Source organism: Ornithodoros turicata, chromosome 3 (genome assembly GCF_037126465.1).
Source record: "Ornithodoros turicata isolate Travis chromosome 3, ASM3712646v1, whole genome shotgun sequence".
NCBI lineage: Eukaryota > Metazoa > Arthropoda > Arachnida > Ixodida > Argasidae > Ornithodoros > Ornithodoros turicata.
The window spans coordinates 21,958,886-21,981,649 of record NC_088203.1 but is presented as its reverse complement, the minus strand read 5'-3'; the positions used below and the strand labels follow the sequence as shown (position 1 = coordinate 21,981,649).

Here is a 22,764-nt window from a genome sequence, read left to right as displayed (position 1 = left end):
GGGAGAGAAAAATAACGGGGCGCAAACTCGAGACTACGGGAACCGTTTTTGCCCGCACATATCGACTCGACAATGCAAGGTATTCTTGTGAAACTTTCTAATCGATTAGCATAGTAGTACGATCATGTACGTGTTGAATACATAATTTACATCGGTTGGTCTAATAAGAGTGGGGATATCACGTCCGGTATGCCTCGGAATACGATACCACCGCAAGTATCAACGCCGATGTTTCTAGCGACTGTTTATAAATAAAGGAAGAAAGAAGGAAGAAAAAAAAAGAAAAGAGCTTGCCCCAACCCTCGGGGCAAGACGAGACATCGCGTGCGGCAAGGTGAGACACGCCGTGGTAATGAATTATACAAATTAGTTTTTGCAATCCAAGCACATAAAATAAATTCCGTGGGCCCCAACACAGCCCCCTTGAGCCCACCGCCAACATGATGTGCAATAAGACCACACAGAACCCGGTCCAACTTTGCTCCACCAACCTTTGCAAAGACGACACCGCAAGTCTGATGTGTCGCTGGTCGTTCGCTTTTGCGTGCGCTTCTGCTTTGCGGTAAATATCCTAGGAAAGAGGAAGATTTGCTGGAGAATCCCAGGCAATATGCGAAAAAGAAATATCTGAAGAACAGGCATAAAGCCACCTAATAGTTGACTTATCAGTTTCTAAATGAGATTACATTTAAGATGGCATTAAATTTAAATTACATTAAATTGTCGCGTCTTACCCCGTGCATATCTCAGATGCATTAATTTTTCTGTTCAACACCGGAAAACCAAGAGTGCCCATATTTTGCATATATCTGGACGAATGAATAAAAAAACAGGATGTGGACTTACATTGACAGAATAAGCCAGTGAAATGCTGCTGCACAGATGACAAGAAAAAGGACTGCAAAAAATCGCGCCTTTTTCGCGGGCCTTTACATTCCAGGCAGAAGTAACTGATTTCTTTTTCTCTTCAACGCATAGACCAATCAGGACAATTCTCACGTGCAATAAAGCTGACATGCTGGGCCACCTATGAGTAAACTTCGAAGCGCATGGAGCAACACGTCTCTGAGAAAGGCGGCGTCGAGCAAAAAATGTCGCGTCTTGTCCCTCGTCTCATCTTACCCCACCTTACCCTACAATTAATAATGGTAAGTACAAGGTACCCCGAGGGTACAAGATACATTTTATGTCCCTTACCCGCAGAATTAGTGCAGTTAAATGCTCAACATCCGCCCATTTTTACCGGACCGGAAGCGCAAGCGTATTTACGGACCGGAAGCGTAAATTCACGTGACATTGCAACTTCCCTTACGTCATTTTGACAGGCAGTTGCAAACCACCCATTGCGAGTCAGAAGACCGCATTTTGTGCCGGACTGCCTGTCTTCATATTCATAACCGACTCCAATGACGTCAGTCGGCACACTGTTGCGTGTATTCAACCGGGAGCGCGCAGCCAGCTGCAAAATCCCATTAAGTTCATTTTCTAATGTTTCGGACTGTTTCAAAACAAATATTACGGTCAGACGTATTTCAAGCACCCACTATTCCGATCGCATCTTCAGTTCAACTGCGGTTTTTGTCCGGACACAACCTTTAAGCAGAAATGGGGTGGGTGATGGTGGCAGATGGGTGAGCGAGCACCTGTGCTTGTCCTGTACTTCTTGCACTTGTGCGTTTTTCATGCACTTCCGTGTTTCCCAGTGTGTTACCAACAAGCCGAACGCTTCGCCCTGCGGTATTATAAGGTATGGTAACTATCGTGCAGCAGAAGTAACTGAAATCTGGTAAACCCATCTTCTTTAATCATGGTTTACGCTTGCGTCCTCTACAGTACGGCTGTTAGCTTTTTCTCCCATCGACCACGATGTATCCCACAAATCTGCAAAGTGATCGGAACACAAAGATTGAACTGCGCAGGATCCATATACAGTCAACCCTCGATTTATGAATTCCCTCGTTTTATAAACACGAGAACGAGGAACCGAACTTTTTACATGCATTTTCCCCTCGTTTTAGGAATCTCGATATTCGAACAGCGAATGGAATTTCTGGGAAGCAACTAGGAGTTGTCCAGCGTTTTTGCCCTCAATTTATGAATGGATCGTTCCGAGGTCAACGGAAACCTTCAAAGGGATTATTCCGTGGTCTTATGAATGACACCGGAACGGACAAAACGTTTTCCAGGTATCGCACCCTCCGTTCTTTACCCCTGGAAATCCGAACAACAAACGGTTTTCGGGGGTCGTACAAGGGGCGACCAAGTATTCCTGACCTCAATTCTTCAATTAGGTGGTCGCTGTCACCCGGAGATAAATAAACGGAGGTTAAAAATCCCGCAGGAAATCCGAGAGCAGTCGAGTGCGAATGTGCTGACATCTCTACTTTCTAAGATTGACACAGCGCAGGGCATGGTCCAAAGAACACTTTAGTATTGAATAATAAACAGAGTATGAATGCGCTAACAGCCGCAGACATGGTTGAAAGCAAAATTATACATTATATTGCATTATGAACACAATCCCAACACGCAAATACTGTTCCATTTGCTCGATAGTGATCACTTGACGGAATTTTCGATTTATGAATCCCTCGATTTATGAACGATAGTTCGGGGAACGGAGGGTGCCGTTCATACATCGAGGGTTGACTGTATAGGCGTCTAAGCAGCTCCAAGAGCGCCTGCACAGGGATGTATGCCTTCCAGTACACAACGAACGTGCTTGCATCAGGATGTACGGGGAGTCGTCTATTTCGTCTGCGTTTCTTTGCAGAGATGGGAATCGCTGCCATGTGCCATTCCCGAAGGACAGATGCAGGACGCTGTTAATCCAGAAGGAAGACAGATGTGGGAGCAGCCACCATTCCTGAAACACACGTTGCATGCTCAAGTTCTCGATATTTACCTATGTCTATCGAATGTGATCTGATCATATAGTATTGTCACAAAAAGGTGCGGCCAGTCTTAACAGCCAATACGGAAGCAGAGAGAGTATGATGGATTGCATAATCTGGCACCGGAGGGAGCGTGACCTCTCTGTGCCCAGCCACCCAGCCATCCTATCTGCGGCGCAGTAATATTTTGAGAGCTGAAGGATTAGGTTTCTTTTCCTTCTCAAGTGGAACACGACTATAGGGGCGCCACGGGTAACAACTAATGCAGATGTCGACTTTTTCTGCTGCTCAATTCTAACATACGACGTAAAATATATGACATCTCATTTCGATCGCCTCATGTTGAAGCAATCAATACTTACTCTGGGATAGAACATACACCACGGCCATTTCCGGGCGCTGGAGCCGCATACACAATTTTTCTTGCCACAGTGCCATTCCGAGCCGGAAGTGCCACCGACTGAACTTGGCCTCGACCAACATCCAGGCAGAAGAGTGTGCTGTCCGTCGACGTCACCCAGAACACACGGCCTCTCCCTGCTGATAATGACGTCGCTACACCAGCTACCGGTTGAACGAACATCCTTGGACTATAAGTTTGGTTTCGGACGCTAACCCAACCTATACCGTTACGTACAGGGTCTGCCCAGAACAGTAGCCTTGCCGTCTCGTCAACGGAAAAGCTCATCGACCGGACAGAAGAGAGCGACCACAACATCTCAGGCTTCGTACCGTCCATAGCATAACGAGTAACCGCGGGGAAGTCGGTCAAAGACAGCACAAACAATACACCTTCTTCGGGGTACACTTCGACGTCTATCGGTTTTCCCAATTCTTTCAGAAGAACTGTGTGGGCGGACCCGTTGGAGCGACAAACCTCGAGAGTCTTCTTTGATTCGTCTACCCAGTAGAGGTTCCTGTTGCTGCCGTCGAAGTCCATTCCGGAGATGGAGCCGTTGTGTTCGAGATGAACGACTTTTACATCTGCTGATCCCACGTGGATGGAGAGAACGCTGTTCTTGAGTTGGTCGTCGAAATACAAGGTATGTCCCTCCCAGTCAAAAGCCACTGCACCAACTAGAACTGGTGCTCCCATATCTAACCTCTTGACGTGATGATCAGTGGCTTCACCGAGGTTGACCCGGTATAACGTGGAACCCTCTGCAACGATGACGAAACCCGGAAGGAGATCAGTTTTCGTTGCTTCAGTTCCGTTGGCGGCTACTGCTGCTATGACGTGGGAACTGTTCGCACTGGCTAAGGGTGAGCTGTTGAACTTGCAAGTGCTGTCGTCCTTATTGAGCTCATAGCCGAAACGACAGAGGCACTTGTAACCGCCTCCACTGAGTACGCAGATGTCTTCGCATGGAGTGTTCTCACAGGGGTTCGTCACGTTATGGGCATTTCCGTCTGCTTCATGAACTACAAGTCCCGTAACAGAAGTGCCCACGTCTGTGATGACTTTGTCCCATCCACTACTGTTAAACTTGTCACCTGAGTTGATCGAAAGGTTTCGCCAATCGCTCCAATAAAGCTCGTCGTGAAAGATCGCGATGATATCGGGGTGGAAGTCCTGATTCATTAGTACAGTTCTTATCTTTCCAGTAGTAAGGTCAATACTTTCTATAGTCTTGGATTCCGAGTCCGCCCAATACAGCCTGTTGGTGGCGTCATCGAAGGCAAGGCTGCTGGGTGCGAGGATAGACGAGTTCACCAGTGGGGCGACATTCGTTCCATCCATGTGCGCACGCATTATCGAAGGTTTTCCTTTCCGTTCTATCCAGAACATTTCCTTTTCTTCTGGATGCAACACAATAGCACCAGGGTTGCCAATGCCAGTAGTGAGAAGCGCAGAACACGCCCATTCGTCCAACCTGCATACAAGGATTCGTTTCAGTCCACGATCTGTGAGGTACAGGTTGCCGGTAACTGCATCAACTGCCAGACCTTCTAACGCCGACAGTGGCAGTGTTAACGACAACGTCACGTTCGATCCGTTAAGGTACCGCTCGTAGACGTCAGATCCGTTGTTCGAAAGCTCACTCCAGATTAGCACCCGACGAGTCAGATCCAGGTCAACTGCCAGCACAGGTGAAGTGGAGTAGTGCACTGGGAAGGATGTATTCGATTGAAGCCATATGCCATGGATACCCCGATTACTTGTTGCATAAAGCAGTAAAGGCCCAGAACTCCTCGTCACGTTGGTTCCAGCATCGTTCATTGGAGAGCACGACCTGTTATTGGACAGAAGCACAAAGCCTGGGTTGCAGTAGCAAACTGTTCCATTGGGTGTTAGACGACATCCTTGCGAGCAGTTCATTCTGTCGCACGCAACCTTTTCGCAGCCGGTCTCATCAGAGCCATCGGAGCACTCCCAGCGACCGTCACAACGCATCTCCAACGGGAGGCATCTGTTCTCAGGGCACAGGAACCCCTCACATTTCGGCTCCACGCAGTCAGCTTCGTCGCTACCGTTCAGACAGTCGTTCGCACCGTCGCATTTCCACGTGATGGGGATGCATCGATTATCTTCCGTACAAAGTAACTGGCCGTCACGACACATCGTGTCGCAAGTCTCCTCGTCGGATCCATCGCCACAGTCGTCTGAGTTGTCGCAACGCCATGCGTTTTCTATGCAGTTCCCATTTCGACACAAGAATTTTTCGCAAACGCTTCCTTCACAGTCACTCTCGTCGCTGCCATCAACGCAATCTTTGTCACCGTCACACTGCCAATTCATCGGAATGCATTTGCCTCCTTCGACGCACTGAAAATTGTCTCGCCCACATGATGCCCCCTGATCACAATCCTTTTCATCAGACCCATCTGAACAATCGATAGCATTGTCACACATCCAAGGCATAGGAATGCAGATATTACTGTGTTCACACTTGAATTGCCCTGGGGAACAAATGTGTTTGGCACAGTCTTTCTCGTCGGACATATCCTTGCAATCCATTTCTCCATCGCAGAGCCAGTGGCTCTGTATGCACCTGTCCTCTTCCACACACACGAACCCAGGGCATCTCCCTTGACCGCAGCCTACTTCGTCGGAGCCGTCGGGACAGTCTGAATCCCCATCACATCGCCTTGCTTCCTGAACACATTTCATCTGAGACTCGCACTGGAACTCATCGGGTCCACAGTTGACCTCGAAGCAACCTGCTTCGTCGCGACCATCGTGGCATTCTTCTGTGCCATTGCACCTTGAAGTGAATGAGATGAATGTTCCGTTGCCGCAGTCGATGTATTCCGCAGCGTCCTGGCATTTTAAATGAACAGCGAGACAAGCGAGCGCTACGAGGATTAAGTTTTGCATGTCAGTACGATGGATATTTTTCCTCGCTGGTGACCCTCACTGCGTGCACGCACATGCACACACAAGCTCGAACGATATAACAGGACGTCCCTTCGGCAGGTCCCAACGGAAATCCGAGGCGCGTGTCGCAGGTGTGACGCGCGATATGCTGTAAGGGAAACTAGAGATTTGATCCCCGGTTTATTTCCTTGTAGACTTTATTCGGGGTATCAGGGCATGCGCAAGGTCATACCTTTGGTTTCTCACTACGCGTAGGTAGAACGTATAGGGGCATAACTTTATGCAGTCATTACTGACTGATTTCTCTCTCTCTTTTTTTTTTTTTTTTATGTCGCAGAACAATGTCGTTACCCCTCGGGGCCGTGTTGTTACGGTTCTCCTTGCACTTGCGTGTGTTGCAAATTACTGACAGCGACAATGACGGTGATAGTGGTACAGAAAAGTATTTTACTATTGAAGATTGGAGAGGTAGGACAAAACGTGAACAAAAGTGAGCACATTTCTCAGCCTGCGCAGCCGGACGAGGGCGTAATAAGGGTAACCTTGCCGGCGTAATAGTAATCAATACAAAGATAATAAATAAATAAATAAATAATAATGTTTATAATAATCAAGAGAAATTTACAAATAATGAATATAACTCGCACTTCGACGTCACGACACATCTGTGAATGACCCAGGCCACGGTGGCCGGGTTCCGAATCAATCTCGCCTACACGGCAGTTCTTTCGCAGGCGCCGAGTTACATCTACGGAGTAAGACGTGTGTCCCGCCTCCCACCAAATGGCAGAGCGTCCTCGATAGCAGACTCGCGTTGAGTAAAAGGAATACAAATGACGATATGACCAGGGCCCGTTGGCACAAAAATGGTGCGGGGAACTCCAAAGGCCTGTTCCAGCATATAGTGTTTTGATATATAGCGCTAGAAAATAGCGCGATATTTTCCTCCTCGCAGTGCTCCAAACCGCTATAAGTTGGAGTTTGCCGGAGTTCAGCTCGTGTCAACTTTTTCTGCGCTAATATTAGCACTACATTCGTGTTGGGCAATGAGGAGGCCCTTCAGCGATGGCATCGCGATGACATAATTACAATCGCGATGACATAAATTACAATGTAAACGTATCAGCGTCATTGAAAAAAGTTAATTTTGGGAAGGCTTCTGAAGGTTGGGGGTCATGGTAGGTTTGGTACTACTCAAAAGGGTCACGTAGTGGAAAAGTTGGAGAAACACTGCTCTAGAATGGTCGGTGGTTGCCAGTCGAAGATGCCATTAGAGAAGTGTTCGTGAAAGGGAAAGACAGAAGGTGGGGAGTATACGAAGAGTTGCGTCTGGGCGTTAATTACAGATGATACGACACCGAGTCACCATAACTACCTTTGTCACAAAGAATTCCAGGAAATATGGATGAATGTACATACCGCCAGTGAATGATGTTGATGTGCCACAGCCTGCTTTTCTGAAAATGGAAAGAACATGGACGCATGACACCTTTTCCTTTACCGTTAGTAACACAAATTCTTCTAACACAAAAGGGGTTCACAACTTGCACTCTTAAAACAAAACCTCACGCCATGGCACGGGCACGCTCATGGCCAACCATAATCTTAGATGACGTCGTTGTCTCCCCTGATCTGTTGAAAATGAGAGGCGTGCACCGCTTTGTGACATTTCTGTAGTCATGTTAATTGCCAGAGCATTATTTCTGTAAAGTTAGTTTGTACTTGTGGTCGAAATGAACGTATATAAACGGGATTGTGCTCTTTATCAAGATCGGATTTATCGGATGATTTGATGGCCCTTATGCATGCCGGGATATCGTGACTTGAGAGATCCATTGACGCCCCTCTACAGAAACGATTGAGAATTAAAATGGTGTGATGTGAGGTCATCGTACGGCCCGCGTCAAACTTAACTTGAACGCCGCTCCAACCTGCGAAGTGGGAAGAGATCGACCCTGGCAACGCCTAGGAGAAACCAACGCATTCGTAACGAAGATCACCCCCATCTAACTGTAAACAGATAACCGAAACACCCTCCGCCGTTATTTCTGCTAAGCGGCACCAGGGTCCGCAGGCCAGAATGGCGTCCAAGTTAACTGTGATGCGAGCTGTACGCTTCTACTGCACACACTCACGGCATCGTCGATATAGCGCTCCCATAAACAACCGACACGCCCAATGAGCACAGTACTGACGACAACAGCAGGTGCTTTCGTGGCTAATTTCAATCCGTTCCGTCGCTTTCCTTCGCTGCAGCACGCACAAGCGAAACCTCTTTTCTAAATGTGTATCGTAATGAGGTATTCCTCATCAATTAAGCTATCTAATTACTGTTGCGCCATATTGGTATAGGAAAGCAGCAACTCGAATGGTGGTGGTGCCACAAAACAAATCATTTTCGGCGAATAATTACAATGGAGGAGTAATTTCCTTCCGAAACGCACCAACGCAAGCGGGTTGATTTATGATTACGTGCCGGCTCTGCCGGTGCGCAAGCTTTCATCGCTGGTGCAACTGCACTTGGAGCGGAGTGTGCGCAACGAAGCACCTGTCCATTGAACAGCAATAAAAAGCCTCTCAGAAGTTCTCGAAAGAAACACAGTGCGTTACGAAAAGGCTGCGTAGAAAACGGAGAGAGGGCGGATGGCGTGGTCACGCGGGGTTTATTTTTTTCATTCGGTGTTAGCGCCGCGAAGCAACTGTGGCTATGAGCGGTGTACAGATGTGGCCAGCCAGATGGAGAGAGGATAGCAGGAAGGAGTGGAGGACAGGGTGGTGAGTATGCGTCCTGGACCGAACTGTACCGACTGGTCAGGGGCAACTCTACTGACGTTCGTCTGGAAAGTTTCGGAAAACCCAGGGAAAACCTCAGACAGCACAGCCGGTGGTAGGAACGTGGCGTTGACGGGGAAGCACATGTACAGGGAGTTTTGCTGTACTCGCGCAATATCTTTTTGTATAAAAAAGCTATAAGGGCAGCATCCAGGAGAACACAGCCTGAGCTTGGGCAGCAAGCAGATAAGCCATAGATAATATTAATAAACAGTAATGTAGGCACCGTTTTAGCAGGTGTGTTATACAGCCGGGCGGACAACCTCTCGCAGAGAGTACGGATGACTAATTACTAGTGATTTACTCCTGGATGACTAATTACCTAAAATTCATTAATTAACTCTTGCATTAGGAGCCTTCGGGCAAAAGTGCATTGCAGAATTAGAGACAATCCTGATTGAAAGCCATTCTTTTTCGTTTTGTTTATCTTGAAACGAGAAGTGCGTTGAAATATTCGTCGCCGAGTTTTTCCACGCACAAATGAGCCGAAACCGAGGAAGCAGATTCTGTGTTGCCGGTAAGCAATAGCCATGCCAAAGATATAGGTCGCTGGATTTCTTTTCGGTAATGTTTGTCCTCTTGGGAAGCCGCGAGGAGACTATAGTGTCCGGAGCAGATAATGCCCAGCTATAGCACAGTTCATGACAATAGCCTACACATACGCCAACGTCACAGATCATTTTGCGAAACGTAAATCCATCGCTAAACCTACTCACTGCTATCTATCTATCTATCAAGAATGTATTCCAGCACCATGAGAAGTAGTAGTTCGAACTAGAGCCCTGCGCGGATGAGATTTTTGGCATCCGCATCCGACCCGCATCCGCGCACACGTTATCCGCATCCGATCCACATCCGCACCATACACAACAGTTTACATCCGCATCCAATACGGTGAGCAAAACGCACCATCCGCATCCGATCCACAAAATCCGCACGTTTCGAAAGACGCGTAAAGACCGCCGGAAGCATGCTGTCACGGAAGGACTCAGTCATGACGACAAGCAAAGGTAAACCTTTCAACAAACGCGATATGGAGAGACTTCTGGAACGCGCGGAACGCTACCTCGTCGGTGCTCGCGCGGTTCGAGACGCCAGAATGCCTCCTCTCCCGTCTTGCCGCCGTGCATGGTCAAAGGTGAACCCGAGCATGCGCTCGCTGTCGGCTGTCGGCGCGCAATACAAATAAATTGCTGGTGGAAAAATGACAGCACGCGGTATATCCGCATCCGATCCGCTGCCTTCGTAACCGCATCCGATCCGCATCCGACCTCGCGCCATCCGCATCCGATCCGCACACCGCAGAAAGTGCTAAATTTTCATCCGAATCCGTATCTTATCCCGAATAAGTATATACATATATATACCGAATAAGTATCTTGCGGATATCCGCGGATATCCGCTTCCATCCGCGGATGGTGAAGGGCTCTAGTTCGAACCCGACGGACGTGTTCCTTTTCTTCTCACTGCTCTCTCCCCTGCTTTCAATTACTGGTACTGGTCCTTCCAACCCCATCGGATGGACTTGGGCTGAGACCCCATCGGATGGATGCCGCGCGCGTCAAGTGCCAGCGGTGACTTCCGGAGGTCTGCTCAGTCGCTCAGCCCCCGGAGCCGGTCACCGGTTGCCCGGCGCCGGAGTAGTGCTCTCGGAGGCGATAACGGGCCACGGTCATCAACAACAAGCTTATGATCGGCCTCGATGGCGCTCCTGTCCTGCTGGGCCCTGACAGCGCCCTGCGCACGAAAGGCATGCTTGTCGGCGACCATCAGGGTGTCCCGCAAGCAGCAGGGTGTCGCTGTTAGCAGGGTGTCCCGCAAGAGCGACTCGGATGCTTTCAAGAATGTCAACCCTGATCTTATCTCCCATGACATCCTAACAGCGACGAAGGAGAAAGTGCTTCATCAACGTATCAATAACCCAGTCAACACAGATGGTTGACAGAATGCAAAATCAACGTTGAATATCGTTGAACTATGTGAAACGCAAAAACTGAACGCTAATTTCACGCAGACTGTACGTCGTACTTCAGCACTGTGAACTGTAGTGCATGAATACAACGCAAATTCAACAGCAATAGTGCAACAGGTGAGAGTTGCACGTTAAAACAGCGTTGATTATCATAATGACATTTTGCGTAACTGGAAACGTAGGGGAGACGGCATTGTTTCAACGCAGATTTCACTTCGTAACCCAACATGCTACACGCATACATAGAAATGACGTTGATACCACATGTAACCCACATCATTTTACTGTTGGTTTGGCATCTATATTTGTTTTGGTATGAAGAACTTGTATCTTTTTTTTTTCTTTTCTGCTGGCATTGCGACGCAACTATTAAGAAAAACGAAGTTCATCATGCTCTCATTCAGCTATAGTCTACCGGTCCTGTGTCTGGCTATGCTAGATGAGTGCGCACTTGGAAATTAATATGTAAGAAATAGCATAAATGCAAGCAAGCTGATTGGTGTACTCAATGCAGTCAGAATCGATGTCACATGTTCTGTGCCATTTAATTGTTATCCTTTTGCCCAGACTCATTTGTTCATACTTAGAAAAAAATTACCAATCATCAATTACCAATTACTACCAGTTGATGAAATTTACGTCGTGCAGGGTCGAGGAAAATACAGGAAAACTGAACATGTTTCTAGCCTCCTTAGAAATTACAGTACACACAACTACTTCTCATGTTTTATTGAAAAAAAAAACTGAAAACCACAGGCTTGTACCTATAAACAGTATACATTGCAATGCAAAACAATGAAGATACAAGTATAAACAATTCGTTCACAATGTGCCGATGTTAAGCGGATTAATGACTGCAAAGTTTCATGAAAATCATACGTACTAGTGACCTCTACAACAGCATGCAACCACATTGGTCACCTTGCAACTGGTGCGTGAACAACTCAATTGAATGAATTGAGCTACAACATAAGGCAAGAAATGTCAGTCAGAACGCACACGTTAAACATATATACATACTCTGAGCTCATGCAGTGTGAAGTAAAGGGATCACAAGGAAACCTTTACTGATTGGGAAGCGAACAACTTTACATGTGATGCAATCAACATCCCAACACTGTAATGCATCGCACAACTCATTAGCAAAGTGTATGCCTAGCAAAGAGGAAGCCACTGGTGTCCTATAAAAGTCTGAAAGACTCTTGAAAGTGCTACCCAAAATAACGATTCTTCCGTTGTGCTCTAAAATATTTCTCACTACAACGATGCTTCCATTCCTGAGCTGTACTGTGCAGTCAGCATCGGAGTTTGTACACACACAGAAGCATGGCAGGTCAATTCGTTTGTACTGTTTAGCACCGTCAGCTGCTGCACTCAATGGCCCTTCGTCATGCTCCCATTTCAGTGTAATATGTTTGGAATCATCATGCTGCTTAAAACAGAACTCTCTCTCTTCCGTGATTCGATTAACTACCTGTGACAGGGGCTTGTGTGGAGAGCGAACCACATGCTTCAGGTCTTTCAAGTAGTTTTCAAAGGGAAAGCACGAAAATGTGTCAAGAGCACCAAATCTGCGGACATCATCGACTATGTGTATTAAACTGTGAAAATTCAAGACATAAATTTCCTTTCCATAAACTGAACGTCCTTTGGCAACAAATGAATACAGTAGTGATTCTGCAACATCAAGCATTTCAACCGGGCTATGTTTGCTCAAAATATAAACTGCAGCACTCAAAGCTAGGAAGTGATTGTACACAGCTCTGTCAACAACCTTTTTAAGTACAAGTGGTCCCGTGTAGAGCAAAAATTGCCTCCATTCTGTGGCTTTCCACATTTTGGTATCTGTAATAGGCCTTGGCTTTCTGTTAAATTCACGAGGGATCCATGTTCTGAGAGTAAGCAGTCCATCAGATACAGTTTGTCTAGCAGTCTGCGATAATCTTGTTTTCGTTACTCCTGTCGAGAGCCAAAAGCCTGTTACAATCTTCTTCACTACACCCAAGTAAACTAGATGCATACTGTCTAATGGCACCTGGGCAACCAAGTCCATCTCCAGTGACAAAAGTGGTGATACTCCATGGTGGTGTCTCGGATCTTTCTGAAGGCTGAAGCTCGCCCCATCTCGTTTCTCTGCATTGCATTGCATGTAGACAACCTTTCTGCACTGTGGTGAGTACTTTCCTTTAATGACACATTTTTCACATGCGTGATACCCGGTGTGCCCCTTGATGCACTTTAGGAATGCACGGGCAGGTGTGTCACACACAAGGGAATGCAGTGCCACAGAATAAGCGCGACCGAGATATGAGAACCCTTCCGTCATGAGAACTTTCATTTCCGAAATGAAAGGGGCCAGAAATGTATCAACAGGGTTGGGCTTAGATTTTCCACAGTAAACAGCAGCTGCGAACGGTTTAAGAGGTTTGCAATCCGTGACAGCGACGAGGATGGGCCAAAAACATGTGCTTTGACTATGGTACAACGGTAAACCATCCACATTGATCTGTAAATTTAATCTGTCTGAAGAAAACACCAAGCCCCTATCAATCAGCCTCTTGATACCACTAAGAATTCCGAGGTAGACATATTCACCACCACAAGATGAATCCACTTCTGTGCACCTTGGTGTTGACAGAAGTGTCCGTGCATCACGTGGCAATTCACTATGGTACTGATGAAGTATACACAGTAGGCTGGAAAGGTGTTGAAGGGGAATGCGGACTTGTATAGCCCACAGGGCGAGCTGCGCAGCTAAAGTCGTCACTTCCAGGCTGCGGGTGCTGTTACTTTCGAGATTCCTGAGAGATAGCAAAAAAGTATTCTGTAGATTTTGCCGCTTACGATAACTATATCTAACGTCCTCCTCAGTTTTAATTGATCTCGCCTATTCCTGGATTGGTAATTGAGAGCCACTCATTACTGATGTACAGGCACTACACAGAGAAGGCTAGTTCCATTTCAAATCGAACAATCTGGTATACTTGATGTCTTGAATAAATGGGAAAAAAATATATGTTGAAGCCATCGATGAGTTAGGAGAAATAAACGCTTTCTGAATTCTCTGCGCTGCGCGGTTCGTGAAGTAGGAAAGAGTGAGGAAAAAACTGCCTCTCATAAGACTATGTCGTAGCGCGCAGGTTTGAGCGTTCGCTACAAGGGTATTTCTTGTCGCATTATAGAAATTTCTTTATCTGGCTTTAGACCACCTAGGGCACAAGATGATCCTGCGTTGGCAGTGCTGTGTACATTTTTGTTTGGCTGCAAAAAAATATCAAAGTTGACTCAAAGTGCCGAAAAGAGCCATATTCACTGAAACTTTGCAGACGATGTACTAAACGGATATGGTTGAGCTTGATGCCATTTAACTTGTCATTAATGGGGCTATCGAATGATGTATAATTTGTTGCTCTGCTCTCTCAGGAACGTAAGCGATACCTCTTTTAATAGCACCATACCACCAAAAAATGAAAAATTTCGGAAGCCTTTATCTAAAAAACCCCACCAAAAACTTGCCTCGAAAATTGTATATGTTGTAGGTAGTTCCTTAGACAATGCACAGAAGAAAAAGCAAAATTCGGACTTGATCGGTAGACGCACTGTCAATTTTTTGCCGGCTCTAAACGCGGAGCGCATTCAAGCCGTGGCACCGTGTCCCGAGTGCTGCCAAATCGAATTTTCCAAAGGGACTTTCAAGTTCTGTCTTCACAGAAAAAGTAATTACTATTATTTGAAACCGTTCTGAGCGCATGCGTTCATAATAGTGTTGTAATCGCTGAACGTAGATTGTGGAGCAACACCAGATGTGCTCACATTTTTTTGTGGGGTGACACACATGCATTGCAAGAGCTGGGAGCCCGCAGCGCAGAGAACTCGGAAAGCGTTTATGTCTCCACACTCACCAATGGCTTCAACATATATTTTTTTCCCTTTCATTCGAGACATCAAGTGTACCGGATTGTTCAATTTGAGATGAAACTAGCCAGAAACGACAACACATGGAGAAACAATGTGGTCTGGTACCAATCCCTTGCTCGACCAGACAAATACTGATGCACTGCATGCATGATGGCTCTTACCAGCCACCAAAACGGGGCATAGGTTATAGCTGATGAGGATAGCAGTTGCTACAAGAATATCAAGATTGGCAGACCCAACAAACTTACGCGTCTGAAGGTAAATCTCGTACAAAGTCCTCCCTCTCATCTTCGCACTCCGTGCTAGGGCATAAGTCCCTACAACAAATCACCAAAACTCAAACATTGTGTAACACTAACTACTGTTTAATGTCAAATGATTTTCCTTACGAAAATTCCTCCCAATATGCTGTGTCAGATTCCTTGAAACTTGCGTTAACACTGAAAAACAAAATTGTGTTCTATTACCTTGACTTAGGATGTGTATCCGAGAATGAACAAACAAAAATTAATGTCTGGCATACAAAGTCTACAAACATTAACATCTTTGTAGACTTTGTATGCCAGACATCAATATCACAGCAATGCAGTCAAATTTCGCACAACAGTTTGAGAAAGCAGCTGGGAACGGCCGACACGATGAGAATCCTTCCACGTCACGATGAGTCACTTGCCGAGGACGATGTTACACCACGACGTCCCCTCATTCTACGACGCGCTGTTTTCACGAGTGGAGATTTTTTTTTTAAAGATGTGCGGGACAGATGCCTCTCACCTGTGCCCATCGTTCTCTCGCAGGAGCCCATTTTATTCTTTGCATGATGCTTCACAGTAAAAAAAATATTGGGGTCACACATCAGTGCTTTTTCAACAGAGGGATGAACATATGTTGATTCTCCAGATGACGAGAGACTTCCCCTTTAGAATTAATAATTGTGGCTTTATCTCACGGGACAACCATGTTCATGAGCAAAGCGACAGTAGTGGGGGGTCTTTAACGTGATCTGCAATCTCAAAACATGGCACACCGCACATAACGTCTCTCGCGGAAGACTGCGTGTCAAAGCAACTTGTACACAAGGGCTGATCAAGGGGGCCCTGATGCCTCTCCCCTCCCCTGTTACGGTTGGTTGCTGCAGATAGCTTCAGTTAACCGTTAGCATGCTGTCAAAGGCGAGACGCCCCACTCATAAAAATCCTGTGTCCGCACCCGCAGCTGTACCAAGCTCCTGGTGTACTAGATTGGGATCATGCAAAGCCACAGAGCACATTTTGCTTTCTGAATGTACAAATTTGATCGCGTGATGTGTGGGACAGGATGAAACGTCTTGAGACCTCTATTACAAAAAAAAACACCACCCACTGCGGATCATCCCGTGAGTAATCACAGCCTACCTCTGTGTCTCTCAATGAAGACGGGCCACAATGTGCACTCATTTTCTTCGTATTGTGGTAACGTCACACTTTAGTCCCATACTGCAGCCAATCAAACCCTTTGCGTGTATGGAAAGCAAAATTTTCCCTGGGGCTTGAAGGCAGTGTGCCATATGAATGTCATTCAACTTGTTACCAGCTGTTTGCAGGCACCTTATTCAATAAAGTATTATTATTATTATTATTATTATTATGGCATCACTACATCCTGTAAGCAGTAAAAGTTCTAAGTGGCACAAATCATTGTGAACTTCACAGCAATTATACCTGTCAGCAGCTTGGTCATCCATTTCGCTGATTTCAGTGTCCGAGTCTCCTGTTGGAGTACTGCGAGACCTGGAATTCGACACCAAAACCATCAATGTAGTATTTAAAATATAATAATTTTGCTTTTGGTAACGCCCCGATTAAACGGTCGGGGAAATGGTGCATCAAAACATAAGGAAAATACAACGGAAGGTAAAAACAATTATATTTGACATCTCAAAGCTGCAAATATTTAATGGAAACAAGAGAGTCATGCAAAAGAACACAAAAAGGGGAGACGACTTCCCAATCATAATCTTGTTACAAAGATTCGATACACGAGTACTAGAACACTCAGCGTATATTTCAGCATGTTTAAAACTTGTACAGCCTATACCACCGTCTTAGTAGACGACTAATCGGACTACAGTCGACACAAAAAAATGGGATATGAGCTAAGCGAACGCAAGAGTGCATGGAGGTAGAGTGTACAGGGAAATACAAATTTTGAAATTTCTACTGTGTGACATGGTTAGCAAGCGAAATTTCTCCAGTAAGTACTCGTAATTGTAGAACAAACTACGACTCAATATAACAGAAATGAGTGGAACTCCTGACGGCTGAAGCACTTTGAGAATGAATACCTGTCGGCGGCTTTGTCATCTTTTCCAGGAGCTTCAGTTTCCGAGTCCCCAACGTGATCCTCCGAACACCTTTAATTGAACAACACGATCGATTTGGAATTCAAAACATAACCGCAAGAAAAGTGGATAGAAATTCGTGACCGCTCGAGCCCTTACCATTGAGTGTCCTGTCGGCACCTCTCCAGGCGTTTAGCGTTGACATATTCCCTACGACGTTAAAAATCGTGCAGGTTTATAGAAAATCCATTGAAAAATGTGTGCAGGTGAGTACTCAGGTTTCAGGGCGTACGAGGCTTCGCATTGCGACGAACTGTGGGGCGAGTCGGAGTCTGTTGCGGCGTATATCTCTCGCATATCTGAATTAACACGCCGTTTTCGGTTTCTCAGTACCTGTCTGGACGAACTTCCCCTTCCCAAGTGTCTTGACATCTTAAATGCAACATGTGATACGCGACACAATAAAGAGGGGGACAGCGGCTGCTGGAGCGACGAGCGACCGCCAAAACCACTGACTGCGGTGCACTTTTCATCCCGCACCTGTGAGAATGCCAGAACATATTCTCTGAAATTAAATTACGCTTTGTAAAAATAAGTAATTTCATTATTTAATCCAGCCTCACAAGAGCAAACATTTAGGAATGAATAATTTCAGTTGTCGTTTCAGAATAGAATCCAATCCAAATTTCAAACGAGGCCGCGGACGGGATGCACTGGGCGGCATCACTAACGGATGGTGTGCTATAGTTTCGGAATATCTGCCGCCTGTATTGTGTGCCGTACCGTATCTCAATCATCCCAACCTGCGTCTTTTATATATTCGATCCACAGGCTCGAGTGTCGGTGAGTGCAAATACAGGTATCGTAAGTGTCTTCTGGGTTTTGCGGGTTGCGGATTTTCTCACCAGCGAGCCTCACGGCATTTTTGCCCTAGTTTCAAGCACTTCTGTGCTCAAAGTTAAACCGCTCCGATGCACTGTGTCAGGCTTATGTGTTGCAAGTTACATTTACGAAACTTCTAACGTAGGTAAAACATATGTATTCACAAGTTTATTCGCAATCTCGTTACTTTCTACTCCCCATGAACGATGTCGTCAGGAAGACGCCATATGTGCGGGCCCGCTTGAGTTTTGACCCAATATCGGGTTGGTTGCGTTCAGTGGTCTGATTTGTGACATGGTGATTTTAACTTTAACTCTTTGGTTTTAGTGGAAGATAGTATGTCAATCGCCAACAAATCACTGCAACTGCACTGATTTGAGGACGCGCCAGTTGATAGTTGACTGCATTTCGGGGCCGGCGCCTAGTTTTCGCCTCCGTGGGTAAAAGTGGGAATTTGCGCTTCCCCCATCCTTCATTTTTATTCTCGCTTTCTGTCGTCCTGCTTGAAATCGCCTTTCTGGCTCCTCTTCAGGCGGGCTCATCTCAGGGGAGCAATCGCCTCTTTAGAAAGTAGACGCCGATGATCCTAGCTTTGAATTACTGATGTGTCATGCCAACTGCACAACTGTATGTTGTATTGCTCGCTTTCTATTCCTTCACGTAATCAAGATGCGGTTAGGTAACTGGTCCAGGGACATCACCACAACGCGATTTGTAATTTAGGAATGTCGTTGTCGAGGTTCTTTGTGAATGTAGCAATTACTTTATTCTAGCAGATGAATTGCAGGTACACAGCAAAACTGATATTGGATGATTTATAAACACTTGCATGCCTCACATTGTTCTGTGGTGGTTGTTTAACAGGCAATTAATCTTTTGACCACAATTACGTTGTTTCTCATTTCATACATTTTCTCCAGGCAAAATGAGCGGCCACCTTCGGGGCGGAACCAGTCTTGACTATGCTGTTGTGCACTTCTTGGCCGAAAACTCAATAGAAATTGTACCAAGAACGTGGGTGTCCAAGGACAGAAAGTCTGTACTGTGGCCGGCATATGGACGTATGCGAATGAAAAGGGCAATCGAAAAACACGAAAGACCTGAAAACACATGGAAGACCTTCAGCTGCAGGGTGGTCTTTACTGGAGGTGATTCTTTGCAGCCAGGTTTTGCTAATTCATACAACTGCTTTGTGTAACCTAGCTCGCGTTATTACAGATTATCAAAGCGCACTCAAACAAGCCGAAGAAGCAGAGTACATGACCGACCTCCATGGTGATGATGAGTCGGACGGTATGCATTTATCCCTACATTTCAGCAGGCTTGCTCAAGTCATGTTCTTGTTGTACAGCTTCGTGCTCACTAGCTCAACCTATGTCGTCACAAGCCTGTGGAACACCAAACATTGCTGCGAGCCAGAGTGGAAATGGAAGTATGCGCTCTGGTGAGTGAAGGCCTTGCTACATTCATCACTCTATTTCCTTGCTAAACACTGTACATGAGTTAATTATTACTACTACACTTCGATTACAGAAATCTCTGTACCTATCAGCATACCTGCCTCGGAGAGTGCGTGAATGTTTCCTTGCGTTATATTACTTTTTGCACATGTGTCACACATTCTTGAAATTTTTTTGCAATTTGAATTTTTGCAATATTTCAGGCACTGATGACAGTGAGGCATACTGCACAAGCAGTGCATACACTTCAGGGAAGAAAAGGCACGCCAGTGAAGATGAACATGGTTAGCATATCATTACAAATGCATTACTGTTCGCTACACAATTGTATGCGTATGCATCATGATTTTTATATGGCATCCAAATCGAATCACAGGTTCCTCACCACGCAAGCTGGATCCCAACAAGGTCAACCGCCGTGAGTATCGTAGTATGAAACAACGAAACACACACGCCTGCTGTGGCATATAACTTTTCAGGGATGTTCCGACGGCTACTTGAAAAGATGGAAGCTCTATCCGATGACACCAAGAAGCTCGGCAGGGAAACTCGACAAATACGCAGCATGTTGCAACAGCACATGCAACCAGATGATGTATCAAATGTGGAGTCTTTTGATGTTTTACCAGTTAAAGATGAGCTTGGCCTTCACGCAATTGAGAGAAGCCTCACAGATGAAACTAACTTCAGAGGATTTGTACGCTCACACTATGTGTTTTATGGAAGCTATTTGAACTGCCGTTCTACTGTGCAGGTTTGTCAGCTCTGGACATCAGGGGGCTCCAGCAGCGCCGAATGCACCAGGAACATATTGAAAAGACTCATGAGCCTTGAATTTGCAGCAGGGCTTTGCTACTCCGGACATAATGCCAATAAGAGAGTGTTCAAGGAGCTCCTAATGTCACGTCTTCTAACTGGTACGGTTAATTTTTGAAATCCTTTAATTCTTCAATGCGCTGCACTCCACTGTTATACTTCCTAGTTACTTAAGTTGTACAAACTTTTTTCAGCCTGCGTTCGAAGGGCATTTCCCAGTACTACAGACAAAGAGATTGCAGCTGCTGCAAGGAATTATTTTCGGTGTGCCCCAGGGGTGGTGCGAAGAAGGCGCAGGTATGTGGACAATTCACCTAATAAACATAGTGTTTCACGAAAATCCCCCGGCTGAATAATTCGTGAACAGGTGGCGCTATCGAAGAAATTACTTCTTCGTAAAGATTCTTGGGACATCGACCATGAACTGAGTAGTGAGCGGCTCATTTGCATGCATTCACTAATTAGATAAACAGCGTAGCTTTTAACTTTTATTTCACACGCTTACGGAACCTCTGTTTTGTGCATCGGGACCTTCAGCGAAAAGTATTGCAAGAAAAAAAATGCATTGACACTTAGTGATTCTTTTCGAGTAATTATTCTGTTTCGGTTTACATATTTCTTGCGCGGAGCAGTGCACCAATATGCTCTTTGGATCAGCTATCCGGCTGTCAATTTCGTGTTTACCCGCCTGGTTGACGCACAGGTGTGACGGAAGATTAAGAACAGCCGCAAGAGATGCTTTGATATTCCTTCTCAAAGCGACTGTGACACAGAACTGCCGGTTCTGGCGTTCCGTAGATGAGATAGCGTGCTGTTACCATGGATAATGACCAATGCGCTGTGAACAGGTCAGTATACTCTTAAAAAATTAACTACACCACATAGCATGCTCCTAGTCAGCCATCATCTCGAATGACAATGTTCTCGCCCGATTTGTTAAAGATGCGAGGCGGAGCCTTCCTTTTTGTCCTTGTCCACGGCATTATTGGTACTAAAAAAGAAAGTCGTATGCCTGTCATACTTATCAAATCCAAGGAGCGAATGTTGTGATCCGAGATGATGGTTGTTGGGGATCGTAGTATGTGGTGAAGGTCATTTTAAGAGTGTAGAGAAGGAGAGGGAACACCGAAGGCGTCTCCTGCCTGTCTTGTGTTCGTTCCTTATCTCCTGTCAACCCCGTGTGGCAACCAGGCGGATGAACACGAAATTGACATCGGGATAGCTGAACCAAAGAGCGCATTGGTGCACAGCTCTGTGCAAGAAATATGTAAACCGAAACAGATTAATTACTAAAAAAAATCACTAAGTGTCGATGCGTTTTTTTTGTTGCAATATTTTTCGCTGAAGGTCCCGATGCTTAAATACAGAGGTTCCGTAAGCGTGCGAAGTAAAAGTTAAAAGTTAAGATGTTTGTCTAATTAATGAGCGTATGCAAATGAGCCGCTCACTACTCTGTTCATGGTCGATGTCCCAAGGATATTTACCAAAAAAATTTATTCGATAGCGCCACCTGTTCACGAATTATTTAGCTAGGGGATTTCCGTGAAACACCCTGTACATGTGGAGTAAAAGCCACATTATGCTGTGCCTTCCCTAGTTATTAGATTCTACTGTCCTTGAATTTATAAATATTTCCTACAGTTATTTCTGGCGTTTTGATTTCAGCCACACTGATTTCGACAATGCAGAAGATTGATACAGCTGGGCAGTAGCGAACATGTTTACGTCACTCTTCGCATGCGCCACAAAAAGGAGCTTCCAGGGCAAGACAGCGCCTGTAACCATCCCATGTAAAACTGCTATATCTGTGATATTTGACATTAATAATAATTGATTTTATACATTCCCGTGTCATTATTTGTGCATTAGAAGAAGGCTGCATGGAGGTTTAAATAATTATTGGTCAACGTGTAATTATCATCATAATGGCATCGTGAAGTAAACATTGTCACCTTGCTGTTAATTTTGCAGCAGTATTATGCATTCTGATACGTTATGTTAACGTGGAAATCACATTTTTTCAACGTTATTTCTGCATCCATTTTGCTGTTAATTTAACCTGTTTCAACCTGTGACATTAGCCAGGTTAAATCTACGTTATCTGTAAACGTTGAACACACATTCACTTCGTTGATTCTCAACGTCTTTTCTACGTCGAATTTACAATGTTGTGTTGACTGGGAAGCAGTGCGCTCTCATCCTTCATGTCTCCTCCTACCATTCGGCGCGCAGACTCCTCAGCCTGAAGTAGCTTGCCAATATCTCTGTCGAGCCCATGTTCCGGCTTCGTATACGTGTACTACGGGCAGAATATCGTGTGTTCCCCGCCGTTACCAGATATTGGAGTCCTT

At 45.6% G+C, this 22,764-nt stretch overlaps 3 protein-coding genes across 3 annotated transcripts; 1 reads left to right on the top strand and 2 right to left on the bottom strand.

Moving 5' to 3' along the window:
• Nucleotides 1–1,782: 1,782 nt before the first annotated feature.
• Nucleotides 1,783–6,309, bottom strand: LOC135388282 (prolow-density lipoprotein receptor-related protein 1-like). Its single transcript, XM_064617719.1, has 2 exons — nucleotides 3,257–6,309; nucleotides 1,783–2,866 (listed from the first exon to the last, which is right to left on the bottom strand). Exons 1-2 carry the CDS (start codon nucleotides 6,211–6,213, stop codon nucleotides 2,749–2,751), a joined length of 3,075 nt encoding a protein of 1,024 aa, XP_064473789.1. The 5' UTR covers nucleotides 6,214–6,309; the 3' UTR covers nucleotides 1,783–2,748.
• Nucleotides 6,310–11,731: 5,422 nt separating this feature from the next.
• LOC135388280 (uncharacterized) lies at nucleotides 11,732–17,774 on the bottom strand. The gene is made up of 6 exons (XM_064617717.1): nucleotides 17,415–17,774; nucleotides 17,259–17,327; nucleotides 16,636–16,704; nucleotides 15,325–15,375; nucleotides 15,184–15,252; nucleotides 11,732–13,818 (listed from the first exon to the last, which is right to left on the bottom strand). Exons 3-6 carry the CDS (start codon nucleotides 16,656–16,658, stop codon nucleotides 12,045–12,047), a joined length of 1,917 nt encoding a protein of 638 aa, XP_064473787.1. The 5' UTR covers nucleotides 16,659–16,704; nucleotides 17,259–17,327; nucleotides 17,415–17,774; the 3' UTR covers nucleotides 11,732–12,044.
• Nucleotides 17,775–18,035: 261 nt separating this feature from the next.
• On the top strand, nucleotides 18,036–22,256 carry LOC135388281 (uncharacterized). The gene is made up of 11 exons (XM_064617718.1): nucleotides 18,036–18,114; nucleotides 19,058–19,285; nucleotides 19,356–19,430; nucleotides 19,489–19,581; nucleotides 19,671–19,706; nucleotides 19,801–19,881; nucleotides 19,974–20,015; nucleotides 20,077–20,294; nucleotides 20,352–20,514; nucleotides 20,608–20,710; nucleotides 22,079–22,256. The coding sequence occupies exons 2-11, from the start codon at nucleotides 19,063–19,065 to the stop codon at nucleotides 22,107–22,109; spliced, it is 1,065 nt and encodes a 354-aa protein (XP_064473788.1). The 5' UTR covers nucleotides 18,036–18,114; nucleotides 19,058–19,062; the 3' UTR covers nucleotides 22,110–22,256.
• Nucleotides 22,257–22,764: the final 508 nt, after the last annotated feature.